Here is a 22,722-nt window from a genome sequence, read left to right as displayed (position 1 = left end):
TCACCGAGTCCTTGTCCAAGTGCAGACTGCTGCCAGGTGTTCAAACCCACTGGGTTTCTAACAAATTTGGGGTGTTCCATAACACTATAACACCACAATTAGCACCTATCGTCAAGAGAGGGGAGAGAGAGGGTTCCACAAGTAATTGAGGAGTCCAGATGCAGGTAGAGACTGGTATTACACAGGAAACTTCCCCTGTATTTGGGGGGAGTGCTTCCAGGAGGATTTGCGCCCTCCAAGTGCTGGTCCATATCCCATATGGCTCCCTTACTTTACTAATCTTTCTATGGCTTTTAGTCATGTTCACAAGTCTGTTTCAGCTACTCCATCTTAATAAACTTTAATTACTACAATGCTCTCTTGTTCAAAGGTGTACTAAAAACAGAACTCAGTACTGGCTTGTCTTTGGCCTCTTAGGAAAAAAATATCTGGAAGTTTCTGATAGCTTTCTGGGATCCTAAAACTCAGTTCCTAATCTAGTACTGGAAGCATAAACAAACAAGCGATTCCCTTCAGTATCCTCTGAGTCCAAGTTTGACTGAATTCTAAATGTATCACCTCCAGGCTCCCAGTACCAGAGCAAAGTTTGTTTTCTGTGCTAATCCTCACATCCCGACACTCACCTGCCAAATAAAATCCACAACAAACTGTCAAATGGAGTACGCTTTCACGGTGCACCAAAGAAGCGGTAGAAGAACACCCTAATGGTGTCCCTAAAGAGTTTTGGCATCGACCCGGAGTCATGGGAGCAAATCACTTGCAACCGTCCATGCTGGAGGTCATCAATATAGAACGGAGCACTGGCCTTTGAACAGCAATGCATGACAGAAGCAATGAAGAAACACATGTCCAGGAAAACAAAAATCTCTCATACACAGTCCTCATCACTTTCCTGCCCCTGCTGCAGCAGATTGTTTAAGGCAAAGATTGGGCTTATAAATCACCTATGTACCCACATGACCTAGCCTCCACCCCCCTCCTTTCTCTCTCCTCTCATTTTTCCTTTTTTTTCTCCTTTTCTCTTTTCTCCCTCACTGTTTCTTTTCCACTTAGAATCCGGGGAGGGGGGAGGGAGAGAATGTCATCTTCACCCACAATGCATGAACAACAATCTAATAACTGATTGGGCGCTTTAAAGCACTGACAAGCCCCACTGAAGCACTTGAGCTATACCGATGTTGGGTGAGCCAGATCAAACTGACGCAAAGCCTCTTTCAGTAAAGCACTATTTTTTTCCCTCATCTGTCAACACCCAAAAAGCCCATGCTGTCACTACGACTGCCACTGGTGCAGATACAGCTGCTGTCTCCCTCTGCCATTGCTCCAGCTACGGTTACCACAGGTCAGCCTCCACCAGCCATCCTGCCAGAAGGCCCAGCAACAGGTACTGTTCCCCTCCCCACCATAACCAAGCAGTCAGAAACCTAAGGCTTAATACAGAGATTGTTGCGTTGAGTAGCTTATTGAGTAGTAGCTGAAAGTGCTGCTGCTTACGTGCAAGCAGCTACACATATGCAGGAAAGGGGCTCATCAGGTAATGGACAACCTGGCCCAATCTGCTAATTATTTCTAGCTAGGGGTAATTTAGCTAACCTGCTACCTTAGCACCTGGTGCCCATGGGAGTTTCCTATATGATATCTGTCTCTGCCTGTATCTTGACCCCTCAGTTACCTGTGAAACCTAGGAAATCTGCAAAGCGTGGAGAGCTGAGTCACGAAAAGACCTGAGGTGCCGAAGTCCAAAATTCTCAATCCCATATTCTAGCTGTCGCTTACCCCTGGGGGCACCAGAAATCCCAGGCGCCTATATTTTCAATCACTATAGTGCCCTGGGTGTGCAAATGTCTGCTTCAGGGCATGCCCAGAACTAGTGCTTAAGTCCTAACAGTATCAAGAATCTAGATGTCTGTCTCAACTAAAAGTTTTTTTCTGAAACTTTTCATACTGGAAGTTTTTTCCCTCCCCCTCCAACCTTGACTGCAGGGACCAAGTCAGCAGCTATTCTCAAAGCGTAAGTAACCCCCCCCACACAACACATCTTGCCTGAATTCCAACAGCTGCATAGTTAGTGCACTCAGTGGGGACATGGAGACCTCTTCTTTTAGAGAAGAATCTGAATTCAAATCCTCTCCTCTCTCAGGTAAGGGGTACTGTGAGGATGGTAGCTTCTGCTCAAGCCATTGCTCTTAGCATGAAATAATTAGATATTCAAAGAGAATGGCTCTCTAGCCCAGTGGGAGCAGAAGACTTGGTTCCAGGTGGCTAAATAAGTATTTTATAGAAAATGAAATAGCATCACCAGAAGACGCTGGACCATCCCTCCCCAACCACAATCCAGAGCAGCTTAATAAGTAATGTGTCCTCAGTGTTCTTCTAACAGAGGAGGGATTTCAGTATGGATCTTCCATCACCCAGGAAAGATCTCTAACCATGAGCGCACTGAAATAAACCGAAGCACATCCTCCTGGCAGCGTTTTGTGAGAGGTGCTGAAACCAGCTCTAGTCTAGGAGAAGGCTATGGTTCAGGATCTTGAGTGGAGTGAGGGTCAGGCCTTGCTGCTTCAGGGTTTCCTGCTGGGTAGCATAGGAAGCACTCCACCTCACATGCTAACTGCTGTGGATCCCATCCTCAGGCACCTAACTCCCCTCATGTACTGTATAGGAAGTCTGGGTGCCCAGCTCAAGGCTGTGGACTCTATTAGGCAACAGTAGTCTGGGAAGGGAAAAAAAGTACTGAGTACCTACATGGAACTCATTGCTGACTGTCTCCATAAGTGGCACTTAAAGTTGAGCATCAAAAATCAGTACCATCACTCTTCCACCTTGATAGTTGTTAAGCCAAGAGCACACTGAATATCTAAGTAGGGAACCACATCCTTCCTCATGAGCATACCCCAACCTACTCAGGAGTTACATTAGACCATTCCCTCACCTATAGACATTCAGAAAGCCAGCAGTAAAGTCTCTGCACAGGTAGCTGCCTTAAGATGTTTAGCCAGCACAATATGGGGTGCCAGGTGCAAAGTCTTTAGAACCACTGCACTTGCCATGGTATATGGTCCAGCAGAATATTGTGCTCCTGTATGGCCCAAAAGCTGTGACACTAAAAAGCTTAACACTGTACTTACCAGTGCACTGAGACTTATAACAGGCTGCACAACTTAAACACACACAGATGTACTACTCCCTGTACTCTCAGGCATTAGACCAAGTGATATAAGAAGGCAGACTCTAGCACAGAGGTGGGCAAAATGTGGCCCAGTGGCCAGATGCAGCCCGCCAAGCCATTCTGTCCGGCCCACGGGGCCCCTAAAAAATTTAGAAAATTAATATTTATCTGCCCTGGGCTACCTATCATGCAGCCCTCAATGGCTTGCCAAAACTCAGTAAGTGGCCCTCCGCTCAAAATAATTGCCCGCCCCTGCCCTAGCATTGTTACTGGCAATAGAAGCAAGAGATAATAAAAATCACCTGCTTTACCAACTGTTGACTAAAGACCTGAATACATGGAGGCTTCAGCAACTTAAAAGTCATAAAGCATTTATATGTGAAGCCCACAAGTTCCTGGAAGAGTTTGAGGCTGCTGAACCAAATCTACGGGCAGCAATGGAGTGGGTCGACCACTGGGAAAGGTTAGTCGAATCCCTACAGCACTTTGTATTAACGCCAAACAAGTCCCCTATTGGGCATGACCTTGACAGAGAAGCATGGGTCAAGCTGAACAGACTGAGATTTGGATATGGACGTTTCAGAACACTTCATAAGATGAACATCTTGGACAGGCTTCTGCGTGAATGCAGTGCCTAACAAACAGCACAGCACTTAATTGAAAGCTGCAGTCTTTACAAATGTCCAGATGGGGCAGATGGAATCTGCACATTGAGTGATAATACTAGACAGTGGCTCATAAATTTGGAAGTTGATATCTGATGCCACACAAAAGAAAAAGAGATACTGGGGGGGCATAGGAGCACAATGGAGCTCAAGTCTTTCTGAGTTTGTCTTCTCTAGGGTTTGTTCACCTCCAATAATAAACATGTCTAAACACTAGTCTGGATGCTCTTCTCAAATATTGTTCTACGCCACGGGTTTTCAACCTTTTTGGAGCAGTGTACCCCTGGTGGCCGGACACAGAGCAGGGGTGAGGGATAGGCACGGCTGAACACAGAGCGGCACTAGCTGCCGCATGCAAGCTTTCCCCGTCATTCGTGTCCAGCTGGGTGGACCGATGCCTGCATGGCAGTGCGGGATGGTGCATGGCAGCACTCCGTCCCTGCCCGCCCACACATATCTCCTCTGGCCTTCTCAAATACCCCCGGGGGTACGCATACCCCTGGTTGACACCCCCTGTTCTAGGCTGTGGATGTTTGTAGGTTTCATGGATTCAGCCTTGGAACTTGGGAGCGGGCTGGAGAGATTGGAGCATCCTCTTGACTGCTTACCAAACCAGCTCATCTCAATGCCCGTCCCTCACAATCCTCCCTAGATCTCAGCTGCTTCTGTTGTACCCTTTCTTTTCAACCCCCTTCCCCCAGGTGCTTTCACCTGCTGCTCTTTTCACCTACGTATAGCCTTCTGTGCTGGCTTTCGCTCCTCAGACCTCATGAAGAATGCCTTGCATTTGAAAACTTGCCTAACTCTTTCCCAGCTATGCAGTTGGCCCAATAAAAGATATCACCCCAAGTAATGCTTGACTCTCACATAATTTTTGGACCTTTGTGGCTACAGCATCACTCTAACACTACTATATCCTCTCTTCACTTTCCTTTCAGCTCCCACTCTTCCCCTGAATTCTCCCAGTCTCCCATCCCCCTGGTGTGTTCCAGCCTTTTTTGCCCATCATCAGGTCCTCCATTTGCTTTTAATCTCACATCCTTCATGACCCCCTCTGTGTCCCTGATTCTTCCTTTCTCCTTGATCCCTTTGCCTTTCTCCCCGCCCCTCCTCCCCCCCCCTCCCCCCGTGGGCATGTCCCCAAGGCTCCAACTGTGAGGTTGACTGTGACGTCGCAGTGTTCTCTTTCCATATTGCCCTTTGAAACAGGAGCTGTTGGTGTGGGTTGGAGGCTGGCATTAAAGTGGAAAAATGATGGGGCTCCATTTTCTGTCCTGTGGTCTCCTGGTGGGTGAGTAACCTGCAGACACCCTTCACCCCTGTCCTGATCAGGTTGCCTCATCCCTGTCAGGGGCCACTTCGAACCCCTGAACCCATGAGCTGTGGTGCTGTACGTATATTAGATACTTAAGAGGATGTATGCAGCCATCTTTCCTCAAAGGGATTAGACTCCTGGGAAGCCCCTTCCTCAAGCAACTACACCTCCTAGGCCCCTTGCTCTTCCAAAACATCCTACAGCCCTAAACACTAGGTGGCCCCATTTCCATACACTTCACCCTCTTAGTTCTTTTGTTAGGAAGCCTAGGAGCTCTCAGAAAGGGACTGTGGCTTGAGAACAAGGAGGAAATGCTACAAGGGCAGAGCCCTTGTTGTTAAGCATGAGCCCTGAGAGCTGTATGGGCCAAACACATACCAGGCACAGCTAATGATAATTGTGTTAAAGGTACTGGCTGACTTGGGGAGATGGAGGCATGGTATCGAGGCTATCACTCTAGGGCCCTGGCACCAGGTCTGCTGGACTGGCTGGCTCAGTTTGTTCACAGATGCACCCAGATCCAAAGGAAATGGGGTGGCTCTGAAAATCTGTGGAAAAACCTCTTAACTCTGATGTACAGTTCTACTGTGGCCTGGCCAATGTGGAGGACAGGTGGGAATTTCAGGCCAGATGGGCCTATTGGCCCAAGCTACTGGTTGAGGAAGCAAAGGGGACTGACAGGTTTACAAGCTACTTTTTTATTTCCCTTACTGTGCCTGATGGCTTTCTTCTCCTTGTCCTGCCTTCTTCACAGCTTTTCTGCACTCGCTGGCGCTGCCTCTCTGTGGCAAGTCACCCCCAGCTCCAGGTACCCCACTGTCTGACAGCGAGTACCAGGTCTTTTTCTCTGCCCTGCTATCCTCCCAGAAGGCTAATATGTTCTGTCAGATCCGACGCACGCAAGGATGCTACGATCCCAATATCATCTGGCTGGACCAGCACGAGAACCACGGCTGGATCCCAGAGGGTACAGAGAGGTTGGGTGGGTGAGGTTGATGTGTGTCATCAGTTCTGTGCTAAGAGCACCTCAGTGCCTAGAGCAGCAGTTCTCAACCTTTCTAGACTCAAAGCACCCCTTGGAAAGTCCCAGCTCTTATTTTTCACTCATTTTTTGACTATGGAAAAATAATAGAGCAAATCTTCTGTTGCAAAGAACTCAGAAAAATCACAACAGGTCAGAGTGTTTTTGACTATGGATTCGTATTTGAAATCTCTGGTTTTAACTTATGAATCATGTGCAGGTGTTTACATACCTAACAGTGCTAATATTGCACAGCACCCCACAGCACCCTTCACAGGATCTCACAGTACCCAAACGTGCTGCGGCACCCTTGTTGAGAATCACTGCCCAAGAGACTCACCACAGCTCCTGCCAGTATGGATCAGAGGGAGTGGCTATTCCTGCTCTGAATGCATCAGTATAACCCTGCATTTTTGCTATTACAGCTCCTGAAATGTGCCAAGCTATTCTTGGAAACACCTCAGTTGCTGTCCACCAACATCTTGGGTTCCTGATTACATAGACTGTCGCATGTCTTTGGGAAAACCCATTTGCTTTGTTTCTTCCCTGTGGCTCAGACTTTATTTCAATGAACTATGAACTTAGTAGGCAATTTAATAGCAGTTGTTAGTTCTAACTGTGTATGCCTCAATGTGGTGGAACTCCTTCTTGCAAGGACAATATTTTTTGTTTGCCCTTAGGAAGCCATAGCTGCAGTGGTAGAATTATCCTTATCTTATTGCTGTGTACAGGCTTGGTGCTGCTCTTTATATACATTAGGAATTGTCTGGACCCTGGCTATTCTAACTGGTGCTCAGGCCTTGGGCCTTTTGTCACAGCACTGTTTGACTTGCTGTCACTGCTGTGTAACTTGTTCTGTCTCTTTTCTCACTGCTGCTGGCTTCAAAAGTTTGTTTGCTCTGGGTTCAGTGTGAAACAAGAGGACTAAAGGGGCTGATGTCCATGCCTTCTGTTGCTGTAGCTCTCCAGTTGAGCAGAACTTTCCCTATCTATGGCTTGATTACCTCACTGTCCTGTTTTCAGTAGTTTCTTGACAATCTTGACAGCTGCGTCTGCTTTGCTGTTGGCCCAGCTGTGGTGGTGTTCGGATGTGATACATTGGCATTCTGCTGATGCTGCAAAATAAGCAAAATTCTGGCAGGCAATCTAAAGTCCATTATCTGTAATAGCAGCCTTGAGAATGCAGTGCCAGACATTTGTTTAGCAGTGATCAAAATCATGTCCAATTGGATGTAGGTTTGTGGGATGACAAAGGGGCCTTTTCTCAAAGCTGTTACAGCAGTCGCACATTTTCCATTGCACAGTGGAGCTGACTGATGGCAGGAAATATACAAAAAAAATAAAAAGAAATCAAAGTTAGTTGCATTTTTGACCACTGTTTGAGTGACTGGTTACTGCTAGCCAGGAAAACAGGGATTTTTTTCAATAGAAAACATGGGCTTTTTTGTTTTGCAGCCCACTAAGTTAACACCTCATCACCCACACTAGGGCCACAAAATGCAAAATTATCTGAGAGCATATCATCCTCACTCCTCCCTTGGTGTGCATTAGAAGGATGTTTCTGTTACTGGTTGCATTCTCTTGAAAAAAAAATTTTTTTTCCTTGTAAAGCCACGTATAGCATCACTTCTAGACAGTCTCATTTTTCCTGTTTTCTGCCATACTGTATTGCTTGTTCTTGCCCTCCTTTGAATCGTGTTCTTCTATTCTTGATTTTTTGTCTCTGACTTTTATTTTGTGCATGCTGATGCTTTGGTCATTCCTAATACCTTCAGTTTTTGTGGTCATTTCTTTGCTTCTTCTCTCAGCAGAACATATCATGAGCCTGATTAAGGTCTAACTCGAAGACATGAGTATATATCCTCTGCTTCAAGCATCTTGCTAGAAGCAAAAACAACTTCTAATGAAATACTGTGCAAGTGAACCACATTCACTGGGGCAACCTATTGCATATCACTCTGTTGCTTCCATTTGAGTCTGAGCATGTGTTGTGGGAATATGCTGCTCATATTTTATATTTTGCTTAGGCAGAAGGTATTTTTCTAAGCCATCTACTTATATCTTCTCTTTCTGCATCTGTTAGCTGTTAAGTGCTGATAAATTGGGGGAATTCACATCCCCCAATTACATGGGGAAGCATACTGGTTTAATTCTACTACTCTAACTCCCTGTATGGACATTCTTATTCTGGGATGACTGCTTTTGCTGTTTTAGTTTATACCACCTCCAAAGTGGCATAATATGAAAACATAAAAGGCATTTTTATTCTGAAATACTAGGGTCCATGTGGGAAGTTACCCCCACATAATCAGATTATGGCAATTAAACTATAATATTCCCTGTGTCAAAAAGCCCTAATATTTAGGCAGTATTAGGAAATATTTAGCTAGTGTGCTATTCAGTACGGTGACCTTAATCACCAGCCTCTCTGTCCAGTCTTGCAGCCACCACAGAGTTGGTTCTGAAGAAGCTCCAGTTCTCACAGATATCTTTGCGCACTTGCAAAACAGTAGAGGCTGAGGAAGTTGCTCACAGCCATTGCCAAAGTGCCTTGATGCCTCTGGTCAGCCACAACAGAGAATTGAAGCCATGAAAAGTGTAGATCTCTGGCATTGGGAAGGGCTGATAATGCTAATAAGGGCACAGGGAGATCCAAATCATAAAACAGACTAAAAAGCTCAACATAAGCTTATTGCTTTTAAACCTTGTGATATTTTGAGCCTGATGTGTAATTCTTGAGCCTTTACAGATAGCCAATAGAGCTAAATGGGTAGGCATGGAATTGGCAGACAGCTTTGCACTAACTATCTCAGGCCCCACCTCCTGCCCTCACACTGCATGCGTAAGCATACAATCTACAAAACTGAGCAGATTTTCCCAGTGAAAGACATTTTGGGTAGAACACCTGGGTTTGTTGCCTACTCTGACATTTGTTAGCCCTGTTTGAATCTTGACATTATGCCCACAAAATCACTGCTCCTGTTTGTTTTCCTCGATGTGGAAAACCAGATGTCTGCTACAGGGGCTTTAACACCATATGACAAAGGAAAGAGGTCCAAAGTAGGTTGACCAAGGCAGCCATGGGGCAAGATGCTGTAACAAGAGTTGTGAGATAGGAGGCCATGTGAACTTTAGCAATGTAGTGCACTGCCTCCTGGCTCCAATTGGATGTTTTTAACTTGGCTGTTCACTCAAGTAACCAAGGAGCATTCCCTTCTTGGCCAGCAACAAGAATGGACCAGGTACTTGAGTCAGAATCTGATTCATGTTTCTTATGAGGTTGATTTCCCCACTCCTTTCATCTCAGTTTACGTTTCCTCTCACCCTAGGCTCAGTATGTACCAACCTCCCAGAAGCCTCCTTGTTTCAGACCTTCTGTGAGTTTGCACAATACCGTTGTACCACTCGCAAGTTCTACATCAAGGTGAGGTGGGCAGGTCTGAGGGGTAGGGAGACTATCAGTGGGTGCATCTATACGAGACACTAAATACACAGTAGACTAATTCTACTGTGCATTAGCACGGCAGGCAAAAACCATGCTAATGTGTTAATGCACAGTAGAATTAGTCTACTGCACATTAGCATCACCTAAAAAACGTGCACTGGCACTACTGTGCAGTAGCACTGGTTACAGAGCATTGTTAGTGCCTGTTATTACATGTAGATGCATCCACTGAGGAGGAAACAGTTCTTGGAGAGATTATCATAATGAAGGGAGGGGCCTAGAGGGTGTACTTCAAGGGTGGGGATAAACCTTGAAGGATTGTTGCAGGGGAGGGCAGGGGCTTAGGCAGAATTAGTAATGTTTGAAATAGTCTTCTAAGGAAATGAGTGGTGGCTAAGATCTGGAATAACTTCAGGGTAGAATTTGAAAGGGACAGTGTGATGAGATGGGGAGGTCGTTGGATCAATTATCAGCACATCTGAGATGTGGATTCAAAGTATTTGCAAGTCAAAGTTTTTTTATTCAAAGTTTTTCCCTCAAGAATGCTTCATTGCTGTTTTTTTCCCTTCATACCTACTTCTCAATCATTGGACAGGGGCCATAGGTAAAAGTGGGTGTTTGACTGGGGTGCACCTGTGCTGTTATTGATACTTAGAAATCTCTTGTGTATCTGGCTTGAGGGTCTTTCTTTTCCACTCAGGGTCAGCCTGATCACCAGATTTGGTGTCAGGAAGAAATTTATGCCATAGATCAGATTGTGCATGTGATTGTGGAGTCTAAAGGGTTAGAATGGATAATTTTTCAGGGCTCCTTATATAACACTTGCCTGCAAACACAAAGGATGGGATTTGATGGGCCAGTAAGCCCCTTCCAGCCCTGTATTTCCATGTTCCTATGTTCCATTTATCCTCATGAAGGAGAGGAGTCTGGTGGGGCTATTGCAGGAGAATGGAGGAGTCTTGAGGGATGGCTGGATTAGAAGAGAGAAAGTTCAGACAAGATTATCATAATAAAGGGAAAGTATTTTAAGAAGGACTACTGCAGGGAAAAGGAAGAATCTTGAAGGGTATACTGCACTGGGGGCTCTAACTTCTCCCTCTCTCTCTCCCCATTCAGAGAATCCTGTGTCCTGACTTGCCTCCCCCTAAAAAGTCTCCAGCCCAAGCAGAAAGGCCTCATACCATGGGCTCTTGGGCAAAGAGCGACTCGCTTGCCCTGACCAGCCCTCCTAAGAAACCAGGTACAACAGTGCTGGGGCAATTCATCATTCATGTCCCTCTGGCTCTATCTCTTCTCTTTATTCTGCTTCATAGAGAAATTATACACAGGGCCCCATGCAAAGAGGAAGAGGGGATGGGTAGGAATGTAAAGGGATCTGCAGGCATAGTTGTGGGACCAGACTAACACTGTACAAGATTGTATCCTGGGGTTGCACCTCCTTGATGGGAGTAATGGGGGGCGTGTGTGTGTGTGTGAGAGAGAGAGAGAGAGAGAGAGAGAGAAAGGAGAGACACAGATTGAAGAGTGCACATATTGGCAGAGATAATATAAGTGATCAACAATAGGAGAGAGCAGGATTGGATGCATGCACATCTTAACTGACAAGAATCCAAGAAGCATGCATGCTCATGTATGCCTGTGTTTATATGCACGGGGGATGTTTCTGAGAATGGCGTGAGAGATTTATCTGTTCTTCAGATGCTCTGCATCTTGTTCTTCATCTAGATTCTAGGCACCTGAAGGAGGATCGCAGGCAGCACACTGACATCCGGCTATACCCCCACATTGATGCTATCCTGAAATATGCGTATGCTGTTTCAGGCCAGGAGCCGATGCCCAAAGGGTTCCTCCATGTCATGCCAGTGCGCCAAAGAACTCAAGAGCGCCTGGACGTGCCAGGGCACCTACAAGGCCAGGCAGTCACAGCCTTATCTGAAACATCACTGCGGGTAAAGCTCAGCACCAAGATTGAGAGGGGCACAAAACAACACATAGACTATGTCATCGAGCAGCTAATCAACTTAGCATTCTCCTTGGAGGGGTCTCTGGATGTGAAGACCACACCTGTGCCAGTAGGCACTGAGCTAGACCAGAAGGGTTCAAACAGTGGTGCCCAGGAAGAGGTCCCAGTAGCAAGTTTCACTGGCAGGTAAGGTAAAGACCCAGCTAACAAGTGGTCCAAGTAGCCATGTGTCAGAGAGTGCCCTCCAGCAGGTGCTTGCACAGGACTACTATGGCCTTGTCTGGCCTCTGAGAGAGTCTCTCAAAGCCAGCCCAGACTTGGCTTCTAGAGCAAAGGGGGAGGTCAGGCTCCTTCTTTTTCTGAGATCTTGTCCTTTCAGTCTCTCACCTTCCCTGGTACTCTGTGGCCCCTGACTCAATAATTAGCATCCAGTTCTGCTCCTGAGTGAGATTTTGCCTCTTTCTGGGGAAACTGAGTGCAACTCAAAAGTTCCAAGTAGCAAAGCAGACAGTCTCTTAGTAAAAGCATTTACTGAGGTGGAGGCCACCCAGCCAGGGGTTTTCTGCCCCTTCCAAGGGTAAAGCTGTTCCTCCGTCTCCAATACAGCCCACACAGCCCAGGGTACCCCCAAAGACACTCAGCTGTTTCTTTTTCAGTTTTTATGGGCTCTGAGACCCACAACTCCTCAGCTCCTAGCTCATCCTACTCTCCTGACACCATGCTCAGCAGCTGACAACTAACTTGTTCAACCTGCCCTGTGTTTATCGCCACCAGCTTCCCAAGTGTGGGCCATTTCACCTTTGCTGATGTGCCAACAAAACTATTCAACACTCTGTAAATACTAGAGGTCCACCTTGTCTTGTCCCACACATAGGCAGATCTCTTTCTTCATTATCTCTTTAACTTATTCCTTTCCCATGTACTAGCTTTATGAAGAAAATGAGGCATACAACATTACAATAACATGAGCACTGTTAACAGAGAAATATTACAGTAAAGCCCATAGTTCATCTATCATACCATGGCCATTTCCCCACACTCTACCTTGTGTATATGCACAGTGAGCTTCTCTTGCATAGACATGCTCTTGTGCCCAGGGAGGGTAAGCAGAGCTTCATAACAATGCACACTGCCCTGCCAGCTCATGCATCGCACAGCAGAGCTTTTCAGAAACACATGCATAGAGTGAGCTCCCCACCAGCTCAGTTCAGTTGTTTGGCTCAAACAGGAAGTCCTTAAGGCAGGGCAAGTATTGCCAAAGGGTGAAATGATACAGTCTCCCCAGGTATTTTTGTGAGACGGGTAAACTGTTTTGGGTTTGATCCCATGTGCATTTGCCATTCTTGTATATCTGCTGCTCTGCTCCTTTTCCCCATGGCCAGTATTTTACAGTTCCTGGTGATCTGTGGAAATATCTCACCTGTCCATGTTGTTTGGGACATTTGAGTAGAAAGTGCCTCTCTGTGTCTGTCTTCCATTGTCTGTGAGCAACAGGAGGTGTAAGTTTCTTTGCTGAGCATCCTGCATGACAAAGGTTTCAGGAGTGCTCTGTCTGCATGTAAAAGAGTAGTCTAGTACTTTAAAGAAAGTAGACACCCTGGGCTAGGGATCCAGCTGTGGGTGATTAGCTGGCAGTTAAAAACCCAGCCTGGGCTACAGCAAGGAGCTTGAGCTAGGGGAAGGAACAGTTTGAGGGCAGGGAGCAGACTGGGTAGTGGTGCTTGATTCTAGGACGGGCTGGAGCTAGAGGGCCTTTTCCTGATGTCTGGAGATAGGCTAAAGGTTTGCTGTACATGGAACATAAGAATCTATAAGAACACAAGATATGCCATTTACTGGGTCAGAACATAGATCCGTATTCCTCAGTCTCCTGTGTCACATGAGGTCAGAGAGTAGATGCTGAAAGGGAAAGTGAACATGGCACAACCAGGGTTTTTTTCCACTGTTCCTCTCTCACTTGCAGTCTCCAGGATTTAAGGTCTAGGAAGTTCTGATTCAGAGGCTGTGCCCCTCACTCCTGTACTCAATAGCTACTGATACACCTTTCCTCTAAGAATCTGTCCATTCTGTTTTTTAATATGGCTGAACTGTCAGCTTCCACAATATCCTGTGGCAATGAGTTCCATCTTTTAATTACACATAGTGTAATAAATAACTTCCTTTTGTTAGTTTTAAACTTGCTACCTACTTGTTTCATTTTTTGACCTCTGGTTCTTATCCTGACAGAGAGAGAGTAAATAATAAATCCCTATTTACTTTCTCTTCACCTTTTAGTATTTTGGAAACCCTGGTCATGTCCCCCCACAAGCATCTCTCTTCTAAACTGAATAGGCCTAGCTTCTTTAGTCTCTTCTCATTTGAAAGCCCTTCCATATCACTAATCATCCTTGTTGCCCTTCTCTGTACTTTCTCTAGTTCTTGTATATACTTTCTGAGGTGGGACAGATATGGGCACGTTATTCAAGGTGTGGACACACAATGAATTTATAAAGGGGCATAATGAGACTTTCTGTTTTGATTACAGTTCCCTTCTTAATAATCCCTAACATTTTTTTTTTTTGCCTTTTTGATGGCTGCTGAGCACTCAGCTGATTTTTTTTGTTAACTGTCCACAATGACTCCCAGATTTCTTTCCTGTGTGGTAAGAGTTAATGTAGTGCCCATCATAGTGTAAGTGTAGTTTGGGTTATTTTTGCCCATTTGTATCACTTTACACTTATCTATGTTGAATTTCATCTGCCATTTAGTTGCCCATGCACTCAATCTTGCCAAATCCTTCTGTAGTTCCTTTGTCCACCTTGGTTTTCATCACTTTAAACAATTTTGTGTCATCTGCAAATCTGGCTGCCTCGCTATTCACCCCTTTTCCAGACCATTTATTATAAATGTGTTGAACAGCACTGGTCCCAAACACAAATCCCTTGGGGACCCCAGTGTTTACTTCTTTCCATCCTGAAAACTGACTCTTGATGCTCACTCTTTGCTTTCTATCTTTGGGCCAATTTCTAATACATGAGTGGACCTTCCCTGTAATCCCACAACTACCTAATTTAGTTACAAGTCTCTGATGGGGGACCTTGTCAAAGGCTTTTTGTAAGTCCAGAAACACTATGTCAACTGGATCACACTGATCCACCTGCTTATTGACATCCTCAAAGAAATCTAGAAGATTGGTGAGGCATGATTTCCCTTTGATAAAGCCATGTTGGTTCCTCCCCAGCAAGTCATGGTTGTCCATGTGCTGAATAATTCTATTATTATTATTATTATTATTGTTTCTATCAGTTTCCAGGAAGTTAGGTTCACCAGCCTGTAATTCTGTGCATCCCTTCTAGAGCCTTTTTTAAATATGGGAGTTATATTAGCAATCCTCCAGTCCTCTGATACCAAAGCTGTTTTTAATGATAGGTTGTATGCTACACTTAGGAGTTTGGTAATTTCCACTCTGAGCTCCTTCAGGACCCTAAGGTGAATGTCATAGATTCATAGATTCATAGATGTTAGGGTCGGAAGGGACCTCAATAGATCATCGAGTCCGACCCCCTGCATAAGCAGGAAAGAGTGCTGGGACTAGATGACCCCAGCTAGATGCTCATCTAACCTCCTCTTGAAGACCCCCAGGGTAGGGGAGAGCACCACCTCCCTTGGGAGCCCGTTCCAGACCTTGGCTACTCTAACTGTGAAGAAGTTCTTCCTAATGTCCAATCTAAATCTGCTCTCTGCTAGCTTGTGGCCATTGTTTCTTGTAACCCCCGGGGGCACCTTGGTGAATAAATACTCACCAATTCCCTTCTGTGCCCCCGTGATGAACTTATAGGCAGCCACAAGGTCGCCTCTCAACCTTCTCTTGCGGAGGCTGAAAAGATCCAGTTTCTCTAATCTCTCCTCGTAGGGCTTGGTCTGCAGGCCCTTAACCATATGAGTGGCTCTTCTCTGGACCCTCTCCAGGTTATCCGCATCCCTCTTGAATTGCAGTGCCCAGAATTGCACGCAGTACTCCAACTGCGGTCTGACCAGCGCACGATAGAGGGGAAGTATCACCTCCTTGGACCTATTCGTCAGGCATCTGCTGATGCACGATAAAGTGCCATTGGCTTTTTTGATGGCTTCGTCACACTGCCGACTCATGTTCATCTTGGAGTCCACTAGGACTCCAAGATCCCTTTCCACCTCTGTGCCACCCAGCAGGTCATTCCCTAGGCTGTAGGTGTGCTGGACATTTTTCCTCCCTAGGTGCAGCACTTTGCATTTCTCCTTGTTGAATTGCATTCTCTTGTTTTCTGCTCACTTGTCCAACTTGTCCAGGTCTGCTTGCAGCTGTTCCCTGCCCTCCGGCGTGTCCACTTCTCCCCATAGCTTTGTGTCATCTGCAAACTTGGACAGAGTACATTTCACTCCCTCGTCCAAGTCACTGATGAAGACATTAAAGAGTATCGGTCCAAGGACCGAGCCCTGCGGGACCCCACTGCCCACACCCTTCCAGGTCGAAACCGACCCATCCACCACGACTCTCTGGGTGCGACCCTCCAGCCAATTCGCCACCCACCGGACTGTGAAGTGATCCAAGTCACAGCCTCTTAACTTGTTCACCAGTATGGGGTGGGATACCGTATCGAAGGCCTTCCTGAAGTCCAAGTATACGACATCCACCCCTCCTCCTGTGTCCAGGCGTTTCGTAACCTGGTCATAAAAAGAGACTAGATTAGTCAGGCACGATCTGCCCGCCACAAACCTGTGCTGATTTCCCCTCAGCATAATTTGTCCTGCCGGGCTCTCACAAATGTGAGCCTTGATAATTTTTTCAAAGACGTTGCCAAGGATGGAGGTGAGACTGACTGGCCTATAGTTGCCCGGGTCCTCCTTCCTCCCCTTTTTGAAAATGGGGACCACGTTGGCCCTTTTCCAGTCCTCCGGGACTTGGCCCGTGCGCCACGAGCTTTCAAATATTCCTGCCAGTGGCTCTGCAATGATGTCGGCCAGTGCCTTCAGTACCCTCGGATGGAGCTCATCCGGGCCTGCCGACTTAAAGGCATCCAGTTCTTCCAAATGACTCTGCACCATGTCAGGGTCTACGCATGGAAGTCTGGCGCCTTGCTGCTGCCTCTCTACAACCCCAGTGAGAGACTTGTCGTGCCCCTCGCTTAGGAACACTAAGGCAAAGAACTCGTTGAGGAGTTCAGCCTTGTCCCCCCTGTCCGTCACCAATTGTTTCTGCCCATTTAGCAGCGGTCCTATTCCTCCCTGGGCCTTCCTTTTACTCCCAATATATCTAAAAAACAATTTCTTGTTGTCTTCTTGTTGTCATAAGATCCTGATAATTTAGTTTATCAATTTCCTGTGATAGTTTATCAATTTTTATCAGAATAATTTCCTGTTTAGTTTATCAATTTCCTCTAGGACCACATCTGTTGAAACCTCAGTTTGGGTCAACTCCACTGACTTGCCTCTAGAGAGGAGTAGATCTGGTGAGGGGAATCTACCAAACAACTTCCACAGTGAAGACAGATGCAAAGAATTCATTTAGTTTCTTGACAATGGCCCTGTCATCCTTTAACATCCCTTTTATCCAAAGGACCCACTGATTCCCTGGCAGGTCTTCTGGGCAGGTCTTCATGTCCAGATACTTATTTGTTTGTTGAGATCAGTGTTTCTCAACCTTTTTTGGACTTCAGCCCTGCCACCTCCACCCCCTCCATAACTTTTTTGAATTGAGTACCACCCCCAGTTTCAAAAAATAATTAATATATTTCAGTGCTTTCTTCCTTGAAGAGAGGGTGGGGGACTGACCAGACAGGGACAAGACTGAATCTGTGCTTATCTCCTCATATCTGGTGACACCTGGGGAATGCCCAGCACTCCAGTTGAGAACCACTGCTTTAGACCAAAGAGTATTGTTTTGTATTATGAGAACAGGCTAAGGGGCTCCCAAGGAAGCAAAGCCAGACAGTAAGTTTGCAGACTCCCAAGCCTGCTTATGGATATTGCTTGAATGGTCTGAAGGACTCCTTGGCCACATCCAGATGAGCAGGTGAATAGACTTGTAGTGGGAAAAATCGTAGAGGTACAAATTTGTGCCACTACTTTGTGCCACAGCGTATGCCCCTTCAAGTGCACTTTGTTGAGGGCAAATTGTCCTGCTTTAGGCAAACAGCCCTTTCCCAGCTCCTCCTGGCTCCTGGCATGCTGAAGTATCTGGGGCACAAACAAAGGAGTGGAGACACTCTGGCCAGCAGCCAGAGCATCTCCCTGGAGGATCAAGCCTCCATGGCACATGCTATTGTAGTGTGTGCCTTACTACTTTTTTTTCCAGGTGCTTTTTTTTTTTGCTACTGGGAAATCCTAGTAACACATTTTGTCCTTGCGCTCCAAATTTGCAACATGGGACACATTTTAATGTTCAATATGTGCAGTTTGTGACACCACAAACCTTGCGCCCCTTCTTGTCTAGACACAGCCCCTAGGGTAGCAAAACCTGCCTGAATGGCAGTAGGTGCACCAACCTTCTTACACTCATAGGCAGAGGGAGAAAAAAAAATTGGGCGGGGGCTGAACGCACGCGCACGTGCGTACCCTCCTCCCCCCCAAAAAAACGTCTGTGGGGGAAGGGGAAGGCGGGGAGGGAGTGAGATTTGGGCTGGGATCAGGACCAGAGTGTGGTATACCAGTGTGTCTGCCCCTTTCCCTATGCCAGGGGTCATTGCCCGATGCTGACATCCACTGCCCCCCAACCCCACACCCACCCTGGCTGCCTCTCCGCAATGGCACTGGCCTGGCCCCGGTGTTGCACTGCCTGGGGGGAGGCCTGTAGCTGGAGCATGACCAGCCTCATCTGGGTCAGAGGGGATGGAGCCCCCAGGACACCCTGACCCGAGAAGAGCCTGGGGGCTCCTCCAGAGCCACAGCACCAGGGAGCCAATCTTTGCATGAGGCAAGGGCAGGCTACAGTTGCGCTCTGCCTGCTCCCTGCCTCTGCCCCTCACTGCAGTCTTTGAAAGCAGCACAGCACCATGTAGGTCCCACCGCTGAGCGGGCTAAGCAGTGAGGCACATGGAGTTGCTTTCAAAGGCTGCAGCAAGGCACAGAGATGGGGAGCAGGCAGAGCATAACTGTAGCCTGCCCTTGGCCTGTGCAAAGATAGGGGGCCACTGCCCCCCCCCGCGCTTTAGCTACCTATGCCGCAGCTCTGGAGGAACCACAAGCTCTGATTGTCCCATGACCTGGCCAGGTACCCATTCACCGTGAGCATGGCCCTGGCTGGGCTGGGTCGTGGGGCAGTCAGAGCCCAGCGGCTCATCCAGGGGCGTGGCACAGGGAAGCCAGGGGGAGGAGGACGAATGTACCCCTCCTTTCCCGGCTCCCCTGCAGTGTGCACAGAAGCAGGAGCCACTCACCCACAACCCTGGATGAGCCACCGGGCTCCCATTGCCCCACAACCTGGCCCGGCCAGGGCCCCATTCCCTGTAAATGACAATATGCCCCTCAACATTCCCTGTGAATGAGGCCCTGGCCAGGCTGGGTTGTGGGGCAATCCCCACAGTGCAGCAGGGAGCGGGGCAGGGGCAGGGGCAGGGACAGGGATGAATGATTCACCCCTGCCCCTACTCTGCTCCCTCCTTCACTGTGGGGGTCTCGATCTGTCTTCCCCAAGCACAGGCAGTCAAAAGAAACTTACTGACTTGCTGTGCTGAGCCAGCTGTGATCCTGGCGTGCCCCTCCCCCTTGCTGCAGCCTGTGGCTGGGCTGCCCTGAGGTTTGTGGGGACTGAGCCCCGTTAGCTCACCCCTTCTGCTGCCTATACTTACACTGCATATGTGCACAGCAGCTATGCTAATATATGTCTATATAGAGAACACTAGTAGAGCGTACCCAGGGCCCTGAAGATTGTTCTTGGGATTGGCAGAACCAATAAGACACTTCTTGTGCCCAAGTCAGTTCTCTCCAGGTTTAGAGCCAGCTTTGTGTCTTCTGATGGTCATGTTTAGTAGTTACTGGTCACTGATTGGTCATGTGGAGAGTGTTTTATTGTGCATGTTTCACAGTGGTAAGGGACAACATAGTCACAGGATATTTCTATACAAGGACATGTAGTTTAGCTTGCTGCTGTGCTTTTATGTTTTCTTTTCAGTGACTTGTGTATCTGAATATTCTAGGTGTTGGTCTAGTATCCTGAGTACTCAGTTTGGGCTAGAATTTCTTGCTGCCCTGCTCAGGAAACTGGAACCATAGAGCTCTGAGAGTGTTAAGCTGTGCAAGAGGGTTGTCTTTTTCTTTGGATTTATTTTTTGGGGTTTTTTCTCTTTTGTGGCAGAGGAATCTTTTGTTACCTTGTTGGAGGGGTGGCACCAGAAATAACCCTCTGCTGGAGATGTTATTGTCAGATAGATATAGCAGTCATCTCACTGGAATGTTCTATGTATGAAGGAGTTTATTAATATCATAGAAGGATAATCAGATGCATTTATAATAATGCCCAGATACAAAAAAGTAAGGGTCAGTTTAAAGTCAGTAATACATTTTTACTCTTACTGGTGTTTGGACCTTTTCCTGAAACGCCATGATTTGGGAGTTTTCTTCAATAAACCTGTAGGACCCATAGCAGGTTTCTCATAGGTGTAAGTATCTTTAGGGATGATCTTACATAAGTAGGGTAACAAGACTGCTCCATGCCTGTACACATATAAATAAAGCAAATGTGCAGCACTGCTTCTGGAGTTAGTAGGACTAATACAACTGCTCTTTGTGAGCTGCAAATGGTTTCTTGTGTCCAGCTCAGCATGGTGTTTCTGAGCAAGGTGCCAGAAGCAAAACAGTTTTCACTGCTTTAATTCTTTGTTGTGGCTGACCAGAGGCACTGAGCCACAACCTCTATGGCTCGGAGCAACCTCTCCAACCCCCTGTTGTGCTGCAAATGCATAGCTGTGAAAAGCAGACCTTCTTCTGGGCCTCTGTGACCAGTTCTGCAGGAGCCTCAAGACTGCAGGGATCAGTGTCTAGAGTGGCTGCACTAACTACAGCAGTGGCTATGGGCAGCTTCCTAATGGCAGCATTTGTAGGCAGCAGAAGAGAGAAGGCAAGATGGACTGAAAATCCTCAATGGTTTGGTAAATCCCTTGTACCTAAAAGAAATGTAGTACATGCACTGTTGCCAATACCTCACACAGTTGCATCATTCACAAGACTCAACAAAAAACAGAGAATACCAGCTTTTATCTTCTCTTTTTAAAGTAATTTTTTTGACTCTCCTGATTGCAGAGAAAACCCAGAAGATCTAATTCCAGTGCAGTCTGACATTTCAATATCCAGAAGGTAAATAAAAACAACAAATTTATTATTTTTAAAAATAATTTTGGGTGCCAGATTCATGACTTCCGACTGCTTGGGGTAAGCAGCATTGTATGAGAGGTATACTTATATATCCATCTAGAACAGTAGGTCACCAGATTACAAGTTAGTGTCATTGAGCAAATAGAGCCCATTGGCAGATGAACATAATCATTCTGGCTAAGTAAGTACAGGCATTCGAGAAGCCCACCATGGAAACACTTTAACTTTCAAAGCTCTGTGCCCCTGTTTATGTCCGGAGAAAGTGGAACACACATTAGCCCATGCTGCTTGTGGTGGGGAGCCTCAGAGCCTGCCTGAATGGCACAAGCACAGCAGGTGCAGTGGGAGCTCTCACATGCCTCCCAGCATACCCCACAGGCTCCCCAGGCTGCCGAAGACTCCTGAGCAGAACCAAACAATCAAGCTGCCCCTGATTGGCTGGCAAGGACATCAGCTGCCCACCTGGATGGCCCCCCTCACCCCCTGAACCCAGTTGTCCTGGGCACTCACATGCACATACACACACGTGCAGACACACACACAGAACCTAGGCATCTGGGGCATGACTGGACAACTGACTTTCACACGGTCAATAAGGACAATGCCTGCCTCTAGTGCAACTCCCTATTCCTCAGGGTGATGGAGAGTGAGTGCTATGTTCCCAGGGTCCCTGATTTAATTATTAGCAACATCATCACTCCCCGATCCTTTTCGGTGGCCTGGCATAGCTCTTCTTGCCCTGGCTCATGAGGCCCTATGGAGAGCAGCTGGATCGCTGAAAGGAGCACTTCAAATACTGACTTGGCCTGGGATCGTGAGCACATGTGATACAGGGATGGGGGAGAGGGCAAGCCCCACAATGATGTGTGTGGCCCCAACCCCACACTGTCTGGATCTGCAAAGCCCTGGCTGACTACCTCTTTACCTGCATGAACCAGGAACTATTCCTGGATGAGTAGGGCCCAAGGCCTTTGATTTCCTACACCCTGGTACCAGGTTGTGGGTTTTCTGCCATGGGCCCCTCTGGCTCTGTATCACGGATACCTTTGCGCACAACCCAGGCTGCCTGGGCATCGTCATCCTTCCCCTCCCCTTCCTAATTCCCACCCCCACCCCTGGGGGCACACACTGGGGTCCGGGGCGATGCAGCATGAGGCAGAGACATGCCTCATTTTAATCAAATGTCGAAGCTGCCAAACTGTTAGTGTGTTTATTAAACAAAGACCATGCAACATTGCTTGCTCTGGCACTTGGAACCTTCTTCTCAGTTAACATTGAGAGAATGGGGAAAAGACCCTGCCTGCACTAGGTGGTTATGCCGTTGGACAGTGTCAATGCGTAAGGGGTGCACGTGCACCCCCTGAAAGCACGGATGCACCCCCTGACAGGCAGCATTCCCCACTTAGGCGACAGGCAGGAGAGGCAGGCAAGAGCACTGGTGCCCCCCTGAGAGCACCGGCTGGGGAGTGGGGTGCCAAGAGAAGCAATCCCTGCACTCCCCCTGTGGCCAATCACACTGACTGGGGTGGGTTTCCCCCACAGCCAATCGTGCTGACCCGGAAGTGCCAGTGACATGTCTGGAAGTGCCAGTGGTGCGTCACTGTCATGTATGGGTTGGCACGATTGGCTGTGGGGGAACCGCTCCCCCACCCTGGTCACTGACTGGCCACTGGGGGGGCAAGTGCCCCCCGACTCAGGAGGTACCAGTCACCCATGCCGTTGGTGGGGTCACTTAATTTAACAAACACGAAAAGTTAGGGTGGCAGGGGGAATGCTATGTGTGAAACTGCCACCCCTTGGTTTAATTAAATGTTGCAGCT

At 47.4% G+C, this 22,722-nt stretch overlaps 1 protein-coding gene across 1 annotated transcript; it reads left to right on the top strand.

Annotated features, from left to right (window-relative positions):
* Positions 1–20,899, top strand: ACRBP (acrosin binding protein). Its single transcript, XM_014603893.3, has 6 exons — positions 1–5,125; positions 5,904–6,116; positions 9,500–9,594; positions 10,732–10,855; positions 11,341–11,764; positions 20,831–20,899. The coding sequence occupies exons 1-6, from the start codon at positions 5,086–5,088 to the stop codon at positions 20,886–20,888; spliced, it is 954 nt and encodes a 317-aa protein (XP_014459379.2). The 5' UTR covers positions 1–5,085; the 3' UTR covers positions 20,889–20,899.
* The last annotated feature ends 1,823 nt before the right edge of the window (positions 20,900–22,722 follow it).

This window comes from Alligator mississippiensis, chromosome 1 (assembly GCF_030867095.1).
Source record: "Alligator mississippiensis isolate rAllMis1 chromosome 1, rAllMis1, whole genome shotgun sequence".
Taxonomy (NCBI): domain Eukaryota; kingdom Metazoa; phylum Chordata; order Crocodylia; family Alligatoridae; genus Alligator; species Alligator mississippiensis.
This window is presented reverse-complemented; position numbering and strand designations above follow the sequence as displayed.

What these genes read in the sequence shown, in the direction of transcription:
- ACRBP (XM_014603893.3), top strand. Translation starts at nt 5,086, where the DNA reads ATGATGGGGCTCCATTTTCTGTCCTGTGGTCTCCTGGTGG. An exon ending in CTCGCAAGTTCTACATCAAG is followed by an intron (nt 9,595 to 10,731) that starts GTGAGGTGGGCA and finishes CTCCCCATTCAG; the next exon opens with AGAATCCTGTGTCCTGACTT. An exon ending in GTAGCAAGTTTCACTGGCAG is followed by an intron (nt 11,765 to 20,830) that starts GTAAGGTAAAGA and finishes TCCTGATTGCAG; the next exon opens with AGAAAACCCAGAAGATCTAA.